Genomic DNA, 16,699 nt, shown 5'->3' with positions numbered 1-16,699 from the left:
GTGAAGCAACAGGAGGAAGAGCAGAATGGACGATAAAGCCAACATAGTTCTAAATAAATACAACCACAGGAGACACTGAACGGAGTGGATTTCTCTCATAAAAATCCAATCGCTATGATCAGATCTCAAAAACTAATGAAATGGCCATGTGTGGCCACAGCCAAGACACTTTAGGACAGTTTCTGTCTGTCTCTGCACTCTTGTCTTGATTCCAAGCCAGAGAATCTGGTGAATCTCAGGCAAAGTGATCCCTCCTGCAGCAGTGTGACCATCTGCTAGACAGCTAAAGAGCAGCATCATTACTATGTATAGGGCCCTGGCCTGCAGCAGGAGGAGGTAAGTGAGGGTTGGGTGGCTGTTTTATCCAGCTTCCAAGGGAAGAGTAGGAACTTGACCCTGCCCACTCCCAACCCAACCCCACCCGTCCTCTGGATCCCGCAGGTTTGACATATCTCCACTTTAACAAACACAAAATAGTGTCTCACACTGGTTAGAGATTTCCTTGAATGACCGCTGGGACTATTGAATGTGTTGACTCTATCAGACCCTCAGCATTCCCCACTCTCTTGTTTTTTCTTCTTCTACTTCAATAACTGAACAGCCAGCCTGACTCAACAGACAGCAACAGGTGGGCGTGTGTGCACAGCCTGATGCATCCACCAACTGAAACCGGAGAACTCCCCATGCTCCAGCATGCCAAATAAACTCCCACAACTCACCCGGCACTGCCACCAATGTGAACTTGAGAAAAGGTGAATCTGTTCAATCCCTCAGTGCTGCTATTTTGACACGCGTGCTTTGCACATGCTCAGTGGAGATAAACACAGGCAGGCTTTGGTAGTTAGGAAATGTAAGGGAATCAAGGAAATTCCAGCACATTTGTCTCCTTGTTCGCACTGTCTCAGTGTGTAGTCTGTCAAAATTGCCCTGTCTGCTCGGGAGTCTTGTTTCTCATAAATGTCAGGCTGGGTGCTAAGTACAGATTGAGCTATGAGTTTTTAGTGAAGCTTAGCTATCAACATGGAGACTAAAGCAGATACAGTGTAGATGTGTGAGAACTACAACCTGATAGGCACCTAGCCCGTATTAAGCTTATCAGAGCATCATTTTGTTTTAGATTTTTTTCATAAATAACTGCTTTTCAAGGATGGTATGCTAACCTTTAAAAAAAAAAAAAATCCCACAGATCTAACGATTGTTCATGAGTGACAGTCAATTACACTGACTATAAATAAAATTATTACACCTTATGTTAAATTTTTTATAACCTTGTAGAGCCTTTGTCAAGGGACTGTAGGTGCTACAGACCATGTAGTGAGAGAGGACCCAAACGTAGCCCTGTGGAGGCAGACTGGGTTTCACTTAAAACAAGACATTTATTACACTAAGGCTGGTGAGTCATAAAGTACAAATGGAGGAAAAGAAAACCACAAACCCATCACTAAAGAAACTCACTGATTGTCCACTGAGGAACAAAGGAAACACTGGGACTATGGAGGGAGACTGAGACAATATACACACACACACACACACACACAGGAGCATGATTAGGGGAAGAGGAGACAGCTGGGGAGAAGGAGACACAGGTGAACCAAATCACTGGCGATAAAGACACAGGAAGCAAAACTTAAAGCAAAGCAAATGGAAGACAAACTCTCAAAGTGAAACAGGAAATACAATAAGTGAACAGGGAAGACACAGACCCATAAAAGGACTAAATACAAGGAACTTGATACAATAGGATGGAACACTGGGAGAGGAGCTAAACTCTAAGGCAACTGAGAACTACGGGAAAACTAAACACACTAAATACATGAAATAAATATAAAGTGTAAACAAACAGGGATCACAAAGAATAATTAAAAAAAACAAAACAAAACTTCAAAGACCAAAACTCAAAACTCTGGGTAACAGACCCAGGACTATGACAGCTTTGGTTAAAAGGGAAAATGATGAGAGGAAAAACCTGACAGAGTGCAGTGGTGGTGAAAAACAGAACTTGAAAAAGAGGGTACTGAAAACCTGATATTTTGGCAATCTGACATTTTACTGTAGCTTTACAGGCATTTTTCAAAAGCCAAGATGCCCCAAATCAGAGACTCAGTATTTCTAGTTAATGGGGAAAGTCTGTCAGGTTAGGATCCTCTCTGTTTTCTGCCATCTCTTGTTCATTCAAGACAAACTCCAGTTGGTCAAAACAGCACTATCACTACTGTATCTGTAACTTCTGTATAGAGACAACGATGCAACAGTCTTTAGTTAGTTGTCCAGTCTTAAAGAATAAATCATTTAACCCTGATTGGTTTGATAATTAAGGTAAGAAATCTTTAAGATAATATAAAGGGTTTAACTGCAGTATGTACAACTTATAAATACTGAAGAAACTAACAAAACTCCCAAAAAGGAGAAACATGCATGCGCACATGCACGTGCACTCCCTCACACACACACACACAGACACACACAGTAAGACCTTTCACATCTGCTAAGCCATTACACTGTAAGATTCATAATATCAATCCAGCTGCAATTCCCAAGCATAGATTACATCTTGAATACACTGTTTTATATATTTGGTGGCAGACAGACAGCATTCCCTGAATCAGTACACCCATAACTTCCTGTAAACATCTGATGCAAATGCAGATTTGAAAGTTCTTAAGTTCCATAGTTTATACTTTCAAAGTGCTTGTATTTTATTTGACTTGAAATTCAATTGAGATTTTATGCTGTTCTTGATGTACTACTTGTATCTCTGTTAGTTTAGTTAAAAACCTATGTTTATTTTTAAATTAAACCTGTGGCCACTAAACCGGTTTAATTTTCTAATCAGCGACGGTACAGTACTGTGCAAAAGTCTTGAGGCACCCCTCTTTACATTTTGCTTCTAAGGAGACAGACTTTCTTGTAATTTCTTTCAAAGTTAAGCAATAGATCACCAGTTTTTCTGAAGGTCTTTCAAAGTTTTTCTTTGGACATTCCTACTTTTTTTACTCATCTTCAGTTAAGTCTTTGTACCTGACTCTGCCTAACTCAAAACTGATGGACTTATGAACACAGAAAAGTACCATCAGATTTGGATTTACCATGCTATACAATCTGGAAAGCAGCTGATTGGCAACTGTTTCATATTTCAGTATGATAATGATCCAAAACACACTACCAATGCAGTAAAAGCATACTAAGATAGTGACCAATTGTGTCTTTTTCTGTCAATCATGGACTGGCTTCCCCAGAGCCCAGACCTCAACATTACGGAAGCAGTGTGGGATAATGCTGATAGAGAACAGAACAAAAGGCAGCAAACATCCAAGGAACAGCTTTGAATGTCCTTCAAGAAGCCTGGAGAACTATTCCTGAAGACCACTTAAAGAAATGAGGAGAAAGCTTGTCTAAGAGAGTTCAGACTGTGTTGAAGAATAAAGTCATACCAAAGATTGACTTTCAAGCTTTTTAGAATTTTATATCCAATTAATCAATTTTTATTCATTTTTATTTAGCAAAACAAAGAAATGAGGGGTGGTTCAAGACTTTTGCACAGCACTGTATAATTCCTTGAGTAATATTCAGCAGTTTATCTAAAGTGGGCTTTTAAAACATGGACTTTTAGTTACAATTTAAAATATTTCTTACATACAAAGCTGAACTTATTGAGAAAATATTCTATTCAGACAATTATTCAGGGACCAGGATTTGTGTTGGTGGATGGGAAAAAGTTGGAAATGCTCTACTGATTTGATCTAGAATGTATTTAATACATTTCTTGTCATGCAAAACATAATAAATCACAATTAAGTATTTTTTTTTTTTTTTGTAGAAAAAGACAAATGACAGCAGTGTGAGAAGGAGAAAGACATTTTGTCCTTTCATTTCAGATGTTTAATCTTCCACAGCTCTCCTTCCTGCAATAACAATTCATCATCTATACTGTACAAGTCTGGGTGTGAGCAGCAGCAGTTGTTACACTCCGTCACTCAGTGTTTTGAGTCATTAACAACAAAAGCTAAACTGCTTTCTGTCATCACTTATAAATCTCTTAGCAAAACACACATTCAGCCTCAGAGCACAAACAAAATCATTTAACATAAAAAGTACAGGATAATATATAGCTACTGAGCAGGAATCATTGTAAATTATTAACATTTCATATTGACACAAAGCATAATGTGGGTTTTTCCTAAATGTAAAAAAGAGAGACATCAGGCTTTGCAGTCACCCTCCCTGTGTATTCGCTTACTGCTTCAGCGCTCTCGTCATTGCTCAGTCACCTTTTTGTTTGACAGGTAAGCCCTGCTGCAGCTCCTCTAATTTCACTCCTCCTGACAATGTGCAGTGCGGCCCTGAACTCAGCCAGTTTTGATTTAAATGCATTGTTTTTCATTTTTATTTAACCTTTGTTAAAAGGTAGCAACCTTTTATCGAGAAAAGCTGGCCAAGATGAGGTTGCAGTTTTACAGGCCGACACAACATTGTACATTATGACTTTTTCCCAGAGTCCCAAAGCACAGAGAAACAATAGCATTATGAAAGCTAAAATGTGCACGCACAAAAACAGTCTTGTTCAACCTAGTTTCCAATTCAGTTTGAGATATCAGATTCTTAAAATTAAATTAAATTCCCTCTAAAGGAAGCCTATTTCTATTCTCATTTCCAGGTCCATATTTTTCGCTCTTGGACCTGATTAAAGCAGTGTTGTATGTGTGTATATATGTTGTATACCTACTTTCAGCCAGAACCACGGCAAGTAGCTCTGCATGTTTTGATCTGGCAACGTTTTACATCAATGTCCTCCCTGACATTAATCCAGCAACCTTTCACTTGATGTGTGAGTCACATGCAAAATATGAATAATCAATATAATCCTCATTTATCATTTAATATCCTAGACCTTAGTGCAGCCTGTCAGTACTGTCTGACATAATCAGATTTAGTTCCTCTTCCAATTCTTCCTTCGAGACAACTTTCTTCTGATTGGACGCCCCTCACAAACAGAAGATTTGGACAGAAGCTGTGTTGGGTTGCTGTATGCACAGCTAGAGCTATGTGCCTGAGGTGACCATAGTGAGCAAAAGCACTCTCATTAACATCATACAGATGCAAAAGCAGAAAAAAGCATTTGTTGTTTTTATTTTGTCGTTTTACATATAATGCTGAGCTGACTGTTTGAAATCAGGGCCATGTTTAATGTTATAATAGCATACACAGGAAAGAATATAATATATATATCATAATAGTTTATCTTTCAAATGCTTCTAGTGGCTGAAGGAGAAAACTTGACAGTTTTCTTGCTCATTTCCATCTTTCTCCTAGACACACAATAGAGCTGTCTTGGGATTTAAGACATGACTGGATTTTTGATAGCTTCTTTAAGAACAGATTTTACAGTCAAACTACAGATTAAACAGGAGGAACTGGAAGTTTAAAAAAAAAAATTACTCTCAGCAAAACTTATACTGTAAGATACCACATAACCTCTTGGCATTTGTAGAAAACAAGGAAAGACCGACATCATGCGTATACCAATACACCTAGTTATTTTGTTCTTGTTCTCATCTATAATTACTGCCAAAGGAGTTTTCACAAAAAAACTGTGAACCCCTAAAAAAAATACCACAAAATGTAGTTTGAACTTTCTGCACTGATTATATCTGACGGTCTTGGAAAATCCTCAGAGCTCTGATGATGAAAGTCTTCTTTTAATCAAACATGGCTTCAGCACATGCTTGAAAAACCAGGACCTCGGGAGTTGCACACTGATTTGTCAGTGAAGATGCATTTTATATTAAGCCATCACTGTCATGGTTCACATACTTGCATAGTAAAGTCCATTATGTGTGTCAGTGTTCACATGCGAGTGTGTGTGGATACCTGAGATAACATCATGGCTCAAAATGAATAATGCACCACACATCTGAGCTCTATATTTTTAAAAAATGAAATAAAATTCTGCAGTCAGGCAGGTTTTGCCTGGCGGTATGCGGCCATGGATCACAGACTCCAAGATTTATATGGTGTCCTCATAACAAATTGGATTTTCTTGGCTTAGTTTGTATGCATATTGCTTTAGAGCAGCTTCAAATAATAGAGGCCACCATGTGTGCAAGGCCGAGACGTCCACCTCAGCAGAAGCGCTGAAATTTTTTTTTTTTTTTTTGAGGGGGTGGTCTCAGTCTATCATCCTGCTTGATGAGACAGAGCGGACACAGGCAAAGTGTAGTGGGCTGTGAGTGGATTGTGTGTGTGTGTGTGTGTGTGGCCGTGGACTGAAAAACAGAAAGAAGTGCAGATATCAGGTGAAGACATTCACCTGAAACTGACTTCAGCCTTCTTTTATCCCTCTAAGCACTCAGCTCCTGACCCAGGCCATCAGTGATTTTACTCCACATGCCGTCAGCGCTGTGTGTGTCAAATTTGATGCAAACTTTAGCTCTGATGCTATTATAGCCTCAGACATCTTGGGGGGGAAATAGTATTTTATCAGAATACATTTCACAAAGGCCAAATTTTAATTCCTCAGACAGACTGGACAACTATGGCTCAATAGAAGACGTGACAGGATAAAGTCACTGAGCATTTAAGTATTTTGAAATAGATCAGCAGCAGCAGTCTGAGACAAGGTAAACCTCCCTCCCCACAAAGGCTAGACATGATTTTCAAATCCGTCCTGCTGCAAGATGTCATTTCTACACTGTAGCTGCCATGGCTGGATGCACACTACAAATCGAAGTTAGGATGTCATTGGGCTCACTGAAAAACTGAGGATGAGAGAATTACTAGCAGCATGACAAACAGAATCTTTTTTTTCTAAAATCCTAAAATGATACCAAATGATGGGATCAGTAATTTAAACAATAAGATATTTCTAAGTCATGATCAATTTAAAAAAAAAAAAAAAAGCGTGGGGGTGGAAAAGAGTCCTTTATTAATGTAAAGTGCACTTGGCACCAAATTGACTGTATGCCAAGGTGTCCCTGTAAAAGCACTTATATGCTCAGCACACTTAAAACTCCTTTAAAAAGAACTTGTATCAAATGAAAGAGAAAATAGCTAGCACCTGAATCTGCAGCTCTGCTCATCTCAAAGGAGCTTTATTATGATGCACAGCTGATTGTTTGGCAGTTTGGCTTGTTTAAGTTCACTCTCACTACCTTCACAGCGCTGGGTGAAGAAACAACCAAAACTGTCACCATATAAAGGGTTCTTATAGGATCCAGTTAGTGCCAATAAAAAAAAAAACTGACTGCAAAGATACATTTCTAAAGCCTTTAAAGGTAAAAGTGGATTTTTAAAAAAGGGTACAAAAGATGCTAACTGGCTTCAGTAGGAAAAACCATTATGGCCAAAGACCTTATAAAAAGCTAAACTGTACTGGCTTTAACTGAAAATGAACTGAGTGACCTACTGTAAGAGACACTTAAACCTTAAGAGGCTCAGTGGCTGCACCTTTTGCTGTCCTCTGTTGATTAATGAAGGTAATTATTTAGGTTGAGAGTCTGCTCACGCTGCCGCTGCTCCTACCCGTATTCACATGCTAACTCTACCTGGACCTCTACAGCAACTTGCTGCACAATCTCTCCTGTTGAAACTGGTCAGTGTATTCAAGATGCATACTTTGTTTGCTTGTATTCTTGGTTGGAAAACTTAAGGCATGCAGGATGAAGTAGCTTTGCTGGGTAAGTGAATTTAGAGATAATTATTGATTAAGATTATATAATGTTTGCTAATTTAATTGGTTACATTCTGTGATTTGTGAGACAGCAAAAAACAGGCCACAGTCATGGTAAAACTCAAATAATCCATAGTTAAAGTAGAAAATCTATAATGCAAGTATGAAACTGGACTGTTTTTTTTTGTTAAGGACTACCTTCACTTTTACATGCAGCTTTTTGGGAATGAACACTTACATAAGGCCTCCAGGTGAAGGCAAACCCAAAAACCTCACACTGGCTGAAGAGACTCCCTCCTTCATATTTTATGGGTATTACATAATCTGTTCAACACTGGTTTAAACTGAATAATGAGAAGATTAGGTATGACTAGCTTTAGCAAACAAAGGCACAATGAGCAATAGACATTTTTATGCTAATGCTCCAAATTACCTTATAAAATCTTGTATGATCAGTTAATTTATCACAGGGCCACCCAGTCACACTCTCAACTTTACATGTAGAAATCTAAAGTATGGATAAGAGTTAGTGCATAGCGTGTCTGCGACCATTACATCAAGGTTGTGTGAGTGATGAGGATGGCAGCAGCCTCACTGTCCTTCAGCACTGATGGCTGGAAAGAGCTGGACCTGCCAGAGAACAAGCGGTTGCTTTGCCATTGCAGCTTGCTCAATCAATACAGAGGAAATCCTTCTCATTCAATTTAGATCAAGCTGAGGGAGGTTCACCGGAGGCCGCAGGACAACACTCCATCTCTCATTAGAGAGACAAACTTTGCAAGGGCATCAACTGGTGCAACACAGAACATGCAGCACCCTGGAATCAGGCTGCAATGATTCAGATGAAAATGAATTTCTTTTCATGAAGAAACTAAGAGTAGTCATTCTGGTTATACATTTTTGAAGTCTGCTTGAAGTGTGTAGTTCATGCATTGTAGTGGTGTGTGTCTGTGGATTGGCAGGGACATGTATATCTGCATGGAGCCTCACTCTCACACTCTCAGTGGACCCTTGTACACTCATGATATGGAAAATTATAAGGTGCCCATTACTTTCCAGTATTGCTGGCTGCATGTTTATTCATCTCTACTCTGACTGCAAAGCTGCCTCTTATCCTTGGAGCTGTCTCTGAAATTATTTATTATTAATTTTAGGAGACATGCAATGCTATGAATATCATGCAAGACAAAATATGTGCTCTTATTCCTCTTCAGGTTAGTTTGTGTAGACTGAGCAGCTTCAAATCAGTGTTGAATTTCATTACACTCCATTTACTGTCAGTTATGGAAGCCATGGGGGCTATAATAATCTAAAAATGAAATCAGTAGCACTCAAAGATTTCCACACATGTAGGTGTTTTTGGGGAAAATGAAAATGCAACAATCCTGGTTGCATTTTCAATATTCAAATGTTAAATTTGAAAACTAAAAATGGTATATACGGGCAGCGGGCCGGCTCAGTGGGTGAGTAGGTGACCATATGCCACAGGGCCAGGGTTCGAGTCTGACCCGTGGCCCTTTGATGCATCTTCTCCTCGCTCTCTCCCTGCTTTCCTGTAAATCTTCACGGTACCACTATCCATTAAAGGCAAAAATGCCCAAAATAATATCTTTTTTAAAAAGTGTATATATACAAAATGCAATCTTTTTCATTGTGAAATAGTTTTAAATTGCATTTTAATTAGGACCTGAGCATTGCTTGCAAAAGTGGTAAATGAAATTGCACTGTTGCATTTTAATTTTTAAAACTTGACCCCCCCCCCGGACAGATTATAACTTCAAAGATGAAATGTAAAACAGCTTCTTCATTTTAAAAAGTGTGTGAAAACTAAAAATGCAAATTCGATTGTTGCATTTCATTTGAACTCAGCACTAAAATGCTATTTTCAAGTTTACATTATCATTTTAATATAGCCTGCCACAGGCTTTCATATTCAATCACCTAACTGTTAAAAAAAAAAAAAAACACAAATGCAAAACTTCTCTAGAAAATAATCTTTCCACAGCATGAGTCAGAAATCTTATACGCACCAGACTCTTTAAGCACACTGAGTAATCACCATCATCTGTACATCTTGGAGAATCTGTTGACGTAAAGGTGAATGGTTTGCATTCATTCTCCCTGCCTTTTATGTGCATAACAAAATGAACAACATGTGATCAACTGCAATGCCATCTGTTATACTTTAAGTTCAAAACTCATTAGCTCAGATTCCCAGACGTGGATTAAGCCCAGTTTTAGACCATAAACTTTTTTTCCATTGGACTAAAACCTGCTAATGTCTTTGATTTAAGCCTGAAAGAGGAGTGACACTGTCCATTACTTTGACACACTAAGCTTCAGAAAATGCTGTATATTACTATGTGGTTTAAGCATTTGACTTCTAAATGCTACTTTATCCCCATAAAAATGGTGTTAAAGTGTCGTTGGTGTTGTGCTACCCTGGCCGAAGCACTGCCCCTGGTGTGGTTTAGTTTAGTGCCAGGCGAGCAGAGCTGTATGTGCTGTGGAAGCATCATCTTTAAAAAGGCTAAATTTAAACCCCTCGAGTCCTCGCCTTGGTATGCAGAAGGCTTCCAGAACAACATAAACTCCAAATAAGCCCAGAGGAGCTACTGGTGGACTGTAAGCCTCAATCCCCAGGTTTAAAAAGGTGCAACGGCAGCTCACCTGGACGACACTGGTTTTAAAAAAGCGCGTGTGGTGCAGACATACCAGTAATATTTCTAAAAAGAAAGCTTCAATTGAACATAGGCTAAACCCCACCCAACTGCTACTGTAGCTATTCCTGTCTAACTTTCTCATGTGACGCTGGTGCATTTTACAGCGACAGTGATGGAAAATTTAATTAGGTTGAAATCTGCAGATTACTGCAACTTTTTGGGGGGGGTTTAAGAAAGATGTAAAAAAAAAAAAAAAAAAAAAAGGCTTCTCATTTTCAACCACTGACTGAACACACAACAATCTATGGCAGATTTTTTTTTTTTAAATGATTCCAACTTACTTATTTTTAGGGCAAAAAACCCACCAAATGGTGATACTATTAATTTGAAGACATGGCTGTGGTAGAGGACTCAGGAAAAAAGAGAAAATAACTTTATTAGACCTAGTATTATGAGCATTAATAGGGGTATTGTTACTTCATCCTAAAATGCATCATTAATTTGTCTAGCTTGCTTACTTAGTTTATTATTAACATTATGACTTTTAGGATGATGTTTAATCTAGATGTCTGTTCATTTACCACAAAGATTGCTTATAACGCTCTCTCACTCTCAGCAGAAAGAAAATGCACAAATTAGTGTCTAAACAGTCCTTTTTGCATTTTTAATGCCCTGTGAAGTGCAGGCCAACTATTGTATGTTAGCTGAAGAGTGTCAAACCTTAATCTGATCCAAATCAAGAGCTTCATGCCACAACATTGGTGACTTATTCAAAAGAAAGCACTCAGAGAAAGCTCAGTCCTAATCAATGATTGCATAATCTCAGCGTATTATGAAGTGGAGTATTAATCATCTCCCTGAATCAAAGTCAAGAGTAAGTTTCAGTGCGGCAATATTAAGTTTCAGAAGCAACTGCTGTCTTTACCTTTGACAGGGAAGCTCTCATGACTGCCAGCTTTCTCAAAGTTACACATCACCAGCAAAGAGCATCCATGCTGAAACTGCCTGGACCTCTGTTGCCATCAGACAATATCAATCCGAAGCTGGATACACATGTTGTCATGTCCTTCCATAATTCTAACAATAATGGTTCCTTCCATAACTATAACAAAAGCCATACTTTAGTGACACTTGCTGACAAAGTCATATAAACAATTTTGCCTGCTGCCCCCACAAAAGACACACCACTTGTGCATGGGCTTATTAACAGTTTGTAATGGTGTGTATTTCAATTAGCAGTCTTATTTTAGGGCTTCCTGTGAGAGCACGTTTCTCTCACCGCAGAGGTTTGATAAAGTTCCGTGGACCTCAGGGGGAAGCCCCCCCATCCCTCACAAATTGCTGTTGTCATCAAATAACTGGGATGCCAGTGTGACAGTAGAATTTGAGAGGCATGTGTCAGCATATCACAGGCTTCACAAATAGTGGAAGCAGTTAAGAACAAGGTCCCCCCTACCGCTAACAACCACGCAGGCCTCCAAGGGCTTACATATAGATCAGCAGTAATTTATATATCGGCATCTCTGAGGCATAAACAAATGGGCATCGATAGAAAGAGTGTGCCACTTAACTCAAAGTGACTTCATGCCAGTACCTGTGCAAGCCAAAGCTCCTTTAGTGGCCACATCACCATTTTTACAAATAAAGATGGTGAGACATATTATAATGCTGATGAAAACAGCTGCATAATTCAAACCTCTGTGGCTCTGGAGGAGGCCTGAGAAAATAACTCTTGGTTTCAGCACGATAGTTGACTGTATAGATTCTGAAAGATGCAAGGAGGGTCTGATGAGAGAGACCATAAGTTGCAACTTTGGAAATATAAGATTCAGGAGTCATGAGTGATATTATAGTGACTAAAAATCAGGATATTGTGTTTACAGCTACTGCAGTTACAACAAGATGCCCAACATTATGGAAGTGTTTGGAAGTGGAATTGCTGGAAAGATACTTCTACAGTTGTTTCAGTGCCTTTTTCCGATGCCCCGGGCATCTGCTGCATTCCTTTCATTTGTTTATGAAATGAAAACCTATTAGCAGACCTCTGAAATGTGCTTGAGTTTTGAAATCCCTCACAGCTAAAAGTGTCAACTGGCTAAATTTAGCAGCTTATTCTGCAATTCACTGCAACTTTAAAGACAAAATAAGAATTATTAACTATGATGAATTACAGAAGATCACAAGAATGGAAATCAGTGGCTGCTTGAGCAAATTTATTTGCTCTACATCGACAATTCTAAATCACTTTGGTACTGCTTTGAAAACAATTATTTGTTATGTCAAGCAAAAGTTATTTATAGTCCTCATAATCTAATTACATTTCTCATTTAGACAGCAGATTCAAACTAACTAATCAAATAAACTAGAAATAAAATATAGAAATAAGAGATCACAGCTCATATATAAACCAACTGTGGTTTGAGAAGAGGAGGGGCAGTCTTCTAATGGTCCTAGACAGAGTTAGGATAACAATAACTACACATTATGACAATTATTAAATGGCCAACAACTGAAATCAAGGGCAGGCTACACGCAAACCCTCTCTGAAGTACATATCAGCAAAAAAGAAAAAAGATCATCTAAATGTCTCGAGATTAAGAAAATTAATAAATGAAACTAAAGTCTTATGAAGAAGTATAAACCATGCTGCCATCCCTGCTGTGCTTGCTTGTGGGAGTCTTACTGCTGCTCATGCAACACCAGGGTCACAAAGCTTCAAGAGATAAGAATACGTGCGCGGTCAAACCACTACGATAGATTTTCCCACCACACCAACATACAAGCTGTCATATCATTTACAAGGATAACTGCTGTGCATAACCACACAGAGCAGCTACACCGTAAGCAATCTGCGTCAAACAACTAAAATAGTAATCGCAGAGGGTGGATTGCGTGTGAGCGCAACTTATTGAAACTCTTTTCCCCAGGCAGAAGAATATGACCATAGAAAGTAAAAAACAAACAAAACAAAAAAACAGCAGTATATGATTGTGAAATATATATATATTTATTTATATATCTGGAGAAATCGTTCAGATCCAAAAGGCATGAAGGATGAAAACGAGATGGGTGGGCGTTTTTAAATAAATGACAAGCTAGCATTCAGTCTCTCTTTTTTTGCCCTTGCACCTGCAGACGGGGTCTCATTGAGATTTGCCTCATCAAGAGTCCCGTCGACAGGTGCGCCGTGGCCGCGGGGTGCAGCGTGCAACCTGCGGCAACTTCCATAATCATTAATCATGCATACACGAAAGCAAAGTTAACCACTGACACTGCATTAAAAAAAAACTTGTCCAATAGTCCCACTTGGATTGGGGATTTCATTAATTAACGAGCTGTCTGCTGCGTCTGGACGCGTTAATTGGCGAAGGGAGACTGAAGTGCATGCTGTGAATTGGTTCGGTCTGTCCGCACCGTGGAAATTTTCTTTACTTACAGTTCTCAAGAACTGGATCTCATCTTCCCCTTCTCCGCCCTCAGCCATGGCTGTGAAGGAGCCTGCTTAGACTCTGGAAGCCACCACTGACTGCCGGCAGAAACGCGATGCTGTGCTTCTCAAGCCGATATTAGCAGAGAGCTCATCCACAGCCATATAGGGCAGCCCGGCCGAGCCCCCCTCCACTCCTCTCCTCTCCTTCCTACTCCTCATCCACTCTTCCTCCTCCTTTCCCTCCCCCTCCTCTCTGCGCCCCGACGCCTAGCAGCAGCAGTGCGGACCAACGGACGGACGGAGCCGGGGCATCAGGGGACGAGAACCCGGTGGTGGTGATGCTGCTGCTGGCAGCTGATGCTCTGCTGCTTAAGATGATGTGTGGTTGTACTAAAATAGTAATACTTTTAAAATGTTTGCGGTTTGGTCTCAGTCCCTGTCTGACAATGACGCATGCTGGTCTTGACTGGCAGCAATGGGGCTGAATGCAAAGTTGTGACTGTCCCTGTCTGCACCCCCATCCTCTTCCCCTTCCTCACCAGTGCGCACAGATACCCCCGACACTGAACAGTTTTACCTAAAATATGTAATACGTGTAAATGTAGCTTAGTGAAATTTTTTTAAATCTCCTTTTCGAGGAACTTTATATCTTCTGTGTTGTGCAGAGATTAAGCTTTTTGTTTTCATAACTTGGTACATTATAGAGATATTTTTCGACTTTTTCTTTCATTTTTCCATATTAAACATACTTAAAAGCTTGCTTAATTGCATATTTACATGTTTTGTTTTAATATTTATTGTGGAGTTTTCACGACATTTTTTGATTTTTGAGTGATTGAACATGTGTACCTAATAAAGTGTCTTGTGAGTAAGTACAGTTGTACGATTTTAAAATGGTGGTAATCAGAAATATATGTATACATGTTATTTTAAATTATTGATATAGATATAAGATATAAAAAATAAATACATTTACAATTCAAATATAACATTTGCGCTGTATGAAGATTGTCTGGATTCAAACTATTTCACTCACAATGACTTGATGGAATGCAGATTATATGCAGGAAAAAAAATCAAATGAATGGATCTAAAAATGAAAGATTACTGCTCGTGATTCAAAGTATTGTGCCTGACCATCCAAATATCTAACTGGAATTGTACTTGCAAGCCTTTAACATCAGTTACTATGCACGGTGAAGCCTGTGATGTTAGTCAGGTGCCACTCATGTGGCTTTATTAATTGATCCTGCAGAACCACCGTGTCATACAAAGACATGACTGACATCTAGTGGTCATCTTTTGAGGTCCTAGACATTTTATTATTATGGGCTGTCTAGTTGTTTTGTGAATGTAGGAAAAAATAAGGACGTTCCAGTGGATTTTCATGCAATTTAATTGAACTTTCATTAACTTTCAGTGACTCTTAACACAATTTGTGCAACACCGTTTACAGATGTTCTCATTTTCTTACACTGGCTATACAATCCTTCTCATTAATTGTCAGTTCAGTGTCTATCTGACTTGTGTATCTGCCTCAGTCCATTTATGGAAGAGATGTGAGCACGTTCTTTACCATTCTAATACTTTTTTTTCTCTGTTTCGTGAAGTTTCCTACATAATCTGAAACCTGATTTTTATTTTGTGGCCAGGTCTTAAGAGATAACAACACCCGGCTTGCAGCATTAATGACACATTTTCACATGATGAGAGAATGAAATCACTTCACACACAATGCTGCTCTGCATTATATTTGTTGTGCCATTTTTCCATAACTAAATAGGCATCCATCTTCTTTTTCACGTATTTGTACAGGTGCTATTCTTGGAAAGTTCCTGATACTAACAGCTGCTTGTTTTCCGTAAACGTTTCTGTAATCCATCAAAGACAGCGGGCCAGCAATCAGATTAGCCTGACCAGTGTGCAGCTTGGCATGGAAAACAGTTGGCCTAAATACAGTCTGTGATCAGTGGACTTCTGCAGGGCAGATGTGAGTTAAATGATGAAAGATAAAACAGAGAGAAATCACAACCTTTGGCATGAACACACAACCTCAACTAGCAAGTAGCAGAATGATTCCTCTGAGTTTGCGCTGAGTTGATGATGTGATTAAATACTGTACAATTAGGACTTAAGACACTAGTGTAAAAGTGATGTAAATGTGGATGCAATTAATTTGTGTTTATAATGCAGAATACTTGTAAGTATTGAGCATTCTTTGCTGTACTACTATTAATTTTACCAAAATTTAAAAAATTACTCCTTTTTAAAATCATCTCATACATATGTCGTGCTGTGGAGCACAGCTGACTGTTTCACACTGTTAACACAGCAACTTTTAACCCTAAACTGAAAAAGAGACAAAAAAAAATACTCCTGCAAAACTCTGTGGTCACTATTTTATCTTTCTTTTGGTATAGATTGAATTCAAGAAGATTATAATAAGTCCAAATCCCCACTGAGCCTACCGTCTGTTAGTTTGTGCGCTCACATCATTTCCTGTCAGGTATCAGGGAATTAGCGGCAGTGATCTTTAGATTGGCTGACTCCTGTGTGTCACTTGTCTGTTTCCTTGTAAATGCAGCTGAGTGCAACAGAGAGGTGACCTGCTGCAAGGAGGGATGCTACAGTTTGCTACAAGTAGGTGGACATTTAAAACTGTTTTATTTTGTTCTTTGTCTCATAAGTGACTTTTTTTTTTAGAACTGCAAATATTAATTAGCCTTCTAAAAGGATTTTTCCTTTCAAAATCAGAGGCTATGAATGTATAATATATGAGCAAACTAGCAAACGTAATCAACTTATGATACAGTCGGATTTACAAGCTACTTGTAAGTGCATACAAGTTAAAGTACTCATTTAAACAAGAGTGAAATAAATGTTTTTCATTTTGTAGCAGATCCTGTGGGCTGTCAGTGATGACTAAATCAACCCCTCTCC

General features: G+C 38.9%; 1 protein-coding gene across 1 annotated transcript in view; it reads right to left on the bottom strand.

The window, feature by feature from the left end:
• ryr3 (ryanodine receptor 3) overlaps positions 1-13,856 on the bottom strand; it is a 143,220-nt gene extending 129,364 nt beyond the window's left edge. The window contains exon 1 of the mRNA XM_030721104.1: positions 13,766-13,856. Coding sequence (XP_030576964.1) covers positions 13,766-13,813 — 48 coding nt within the window. The 5' untranslated portion in view covers positions 13,814-13,856. The remainder of the gene's footprint in view (positions 1-13,765) is intronic.
• Positions 13,857-16,699: the final 2,843 nt, after the last annotated feature.

Source organism: Archocentrus centrarchus, chromosome 24 (assembly GCF_007364275.1).
Source record: "Archocentrus centrarchus isolate MPI-CPG fArcCen1 chromosome 24, fArcCen1, whole genome shotgun sequence".
NCBI classification, from domain to species: Eukaryota; Metazoa; Chordata; class Actinopteri; order Cichliformes; family Cichlidae; genus Archocentrus; species Archocentrus centrarchus.
This window is presented reverse-complemented; position numbering and strand designations above follow the sequence as displayed.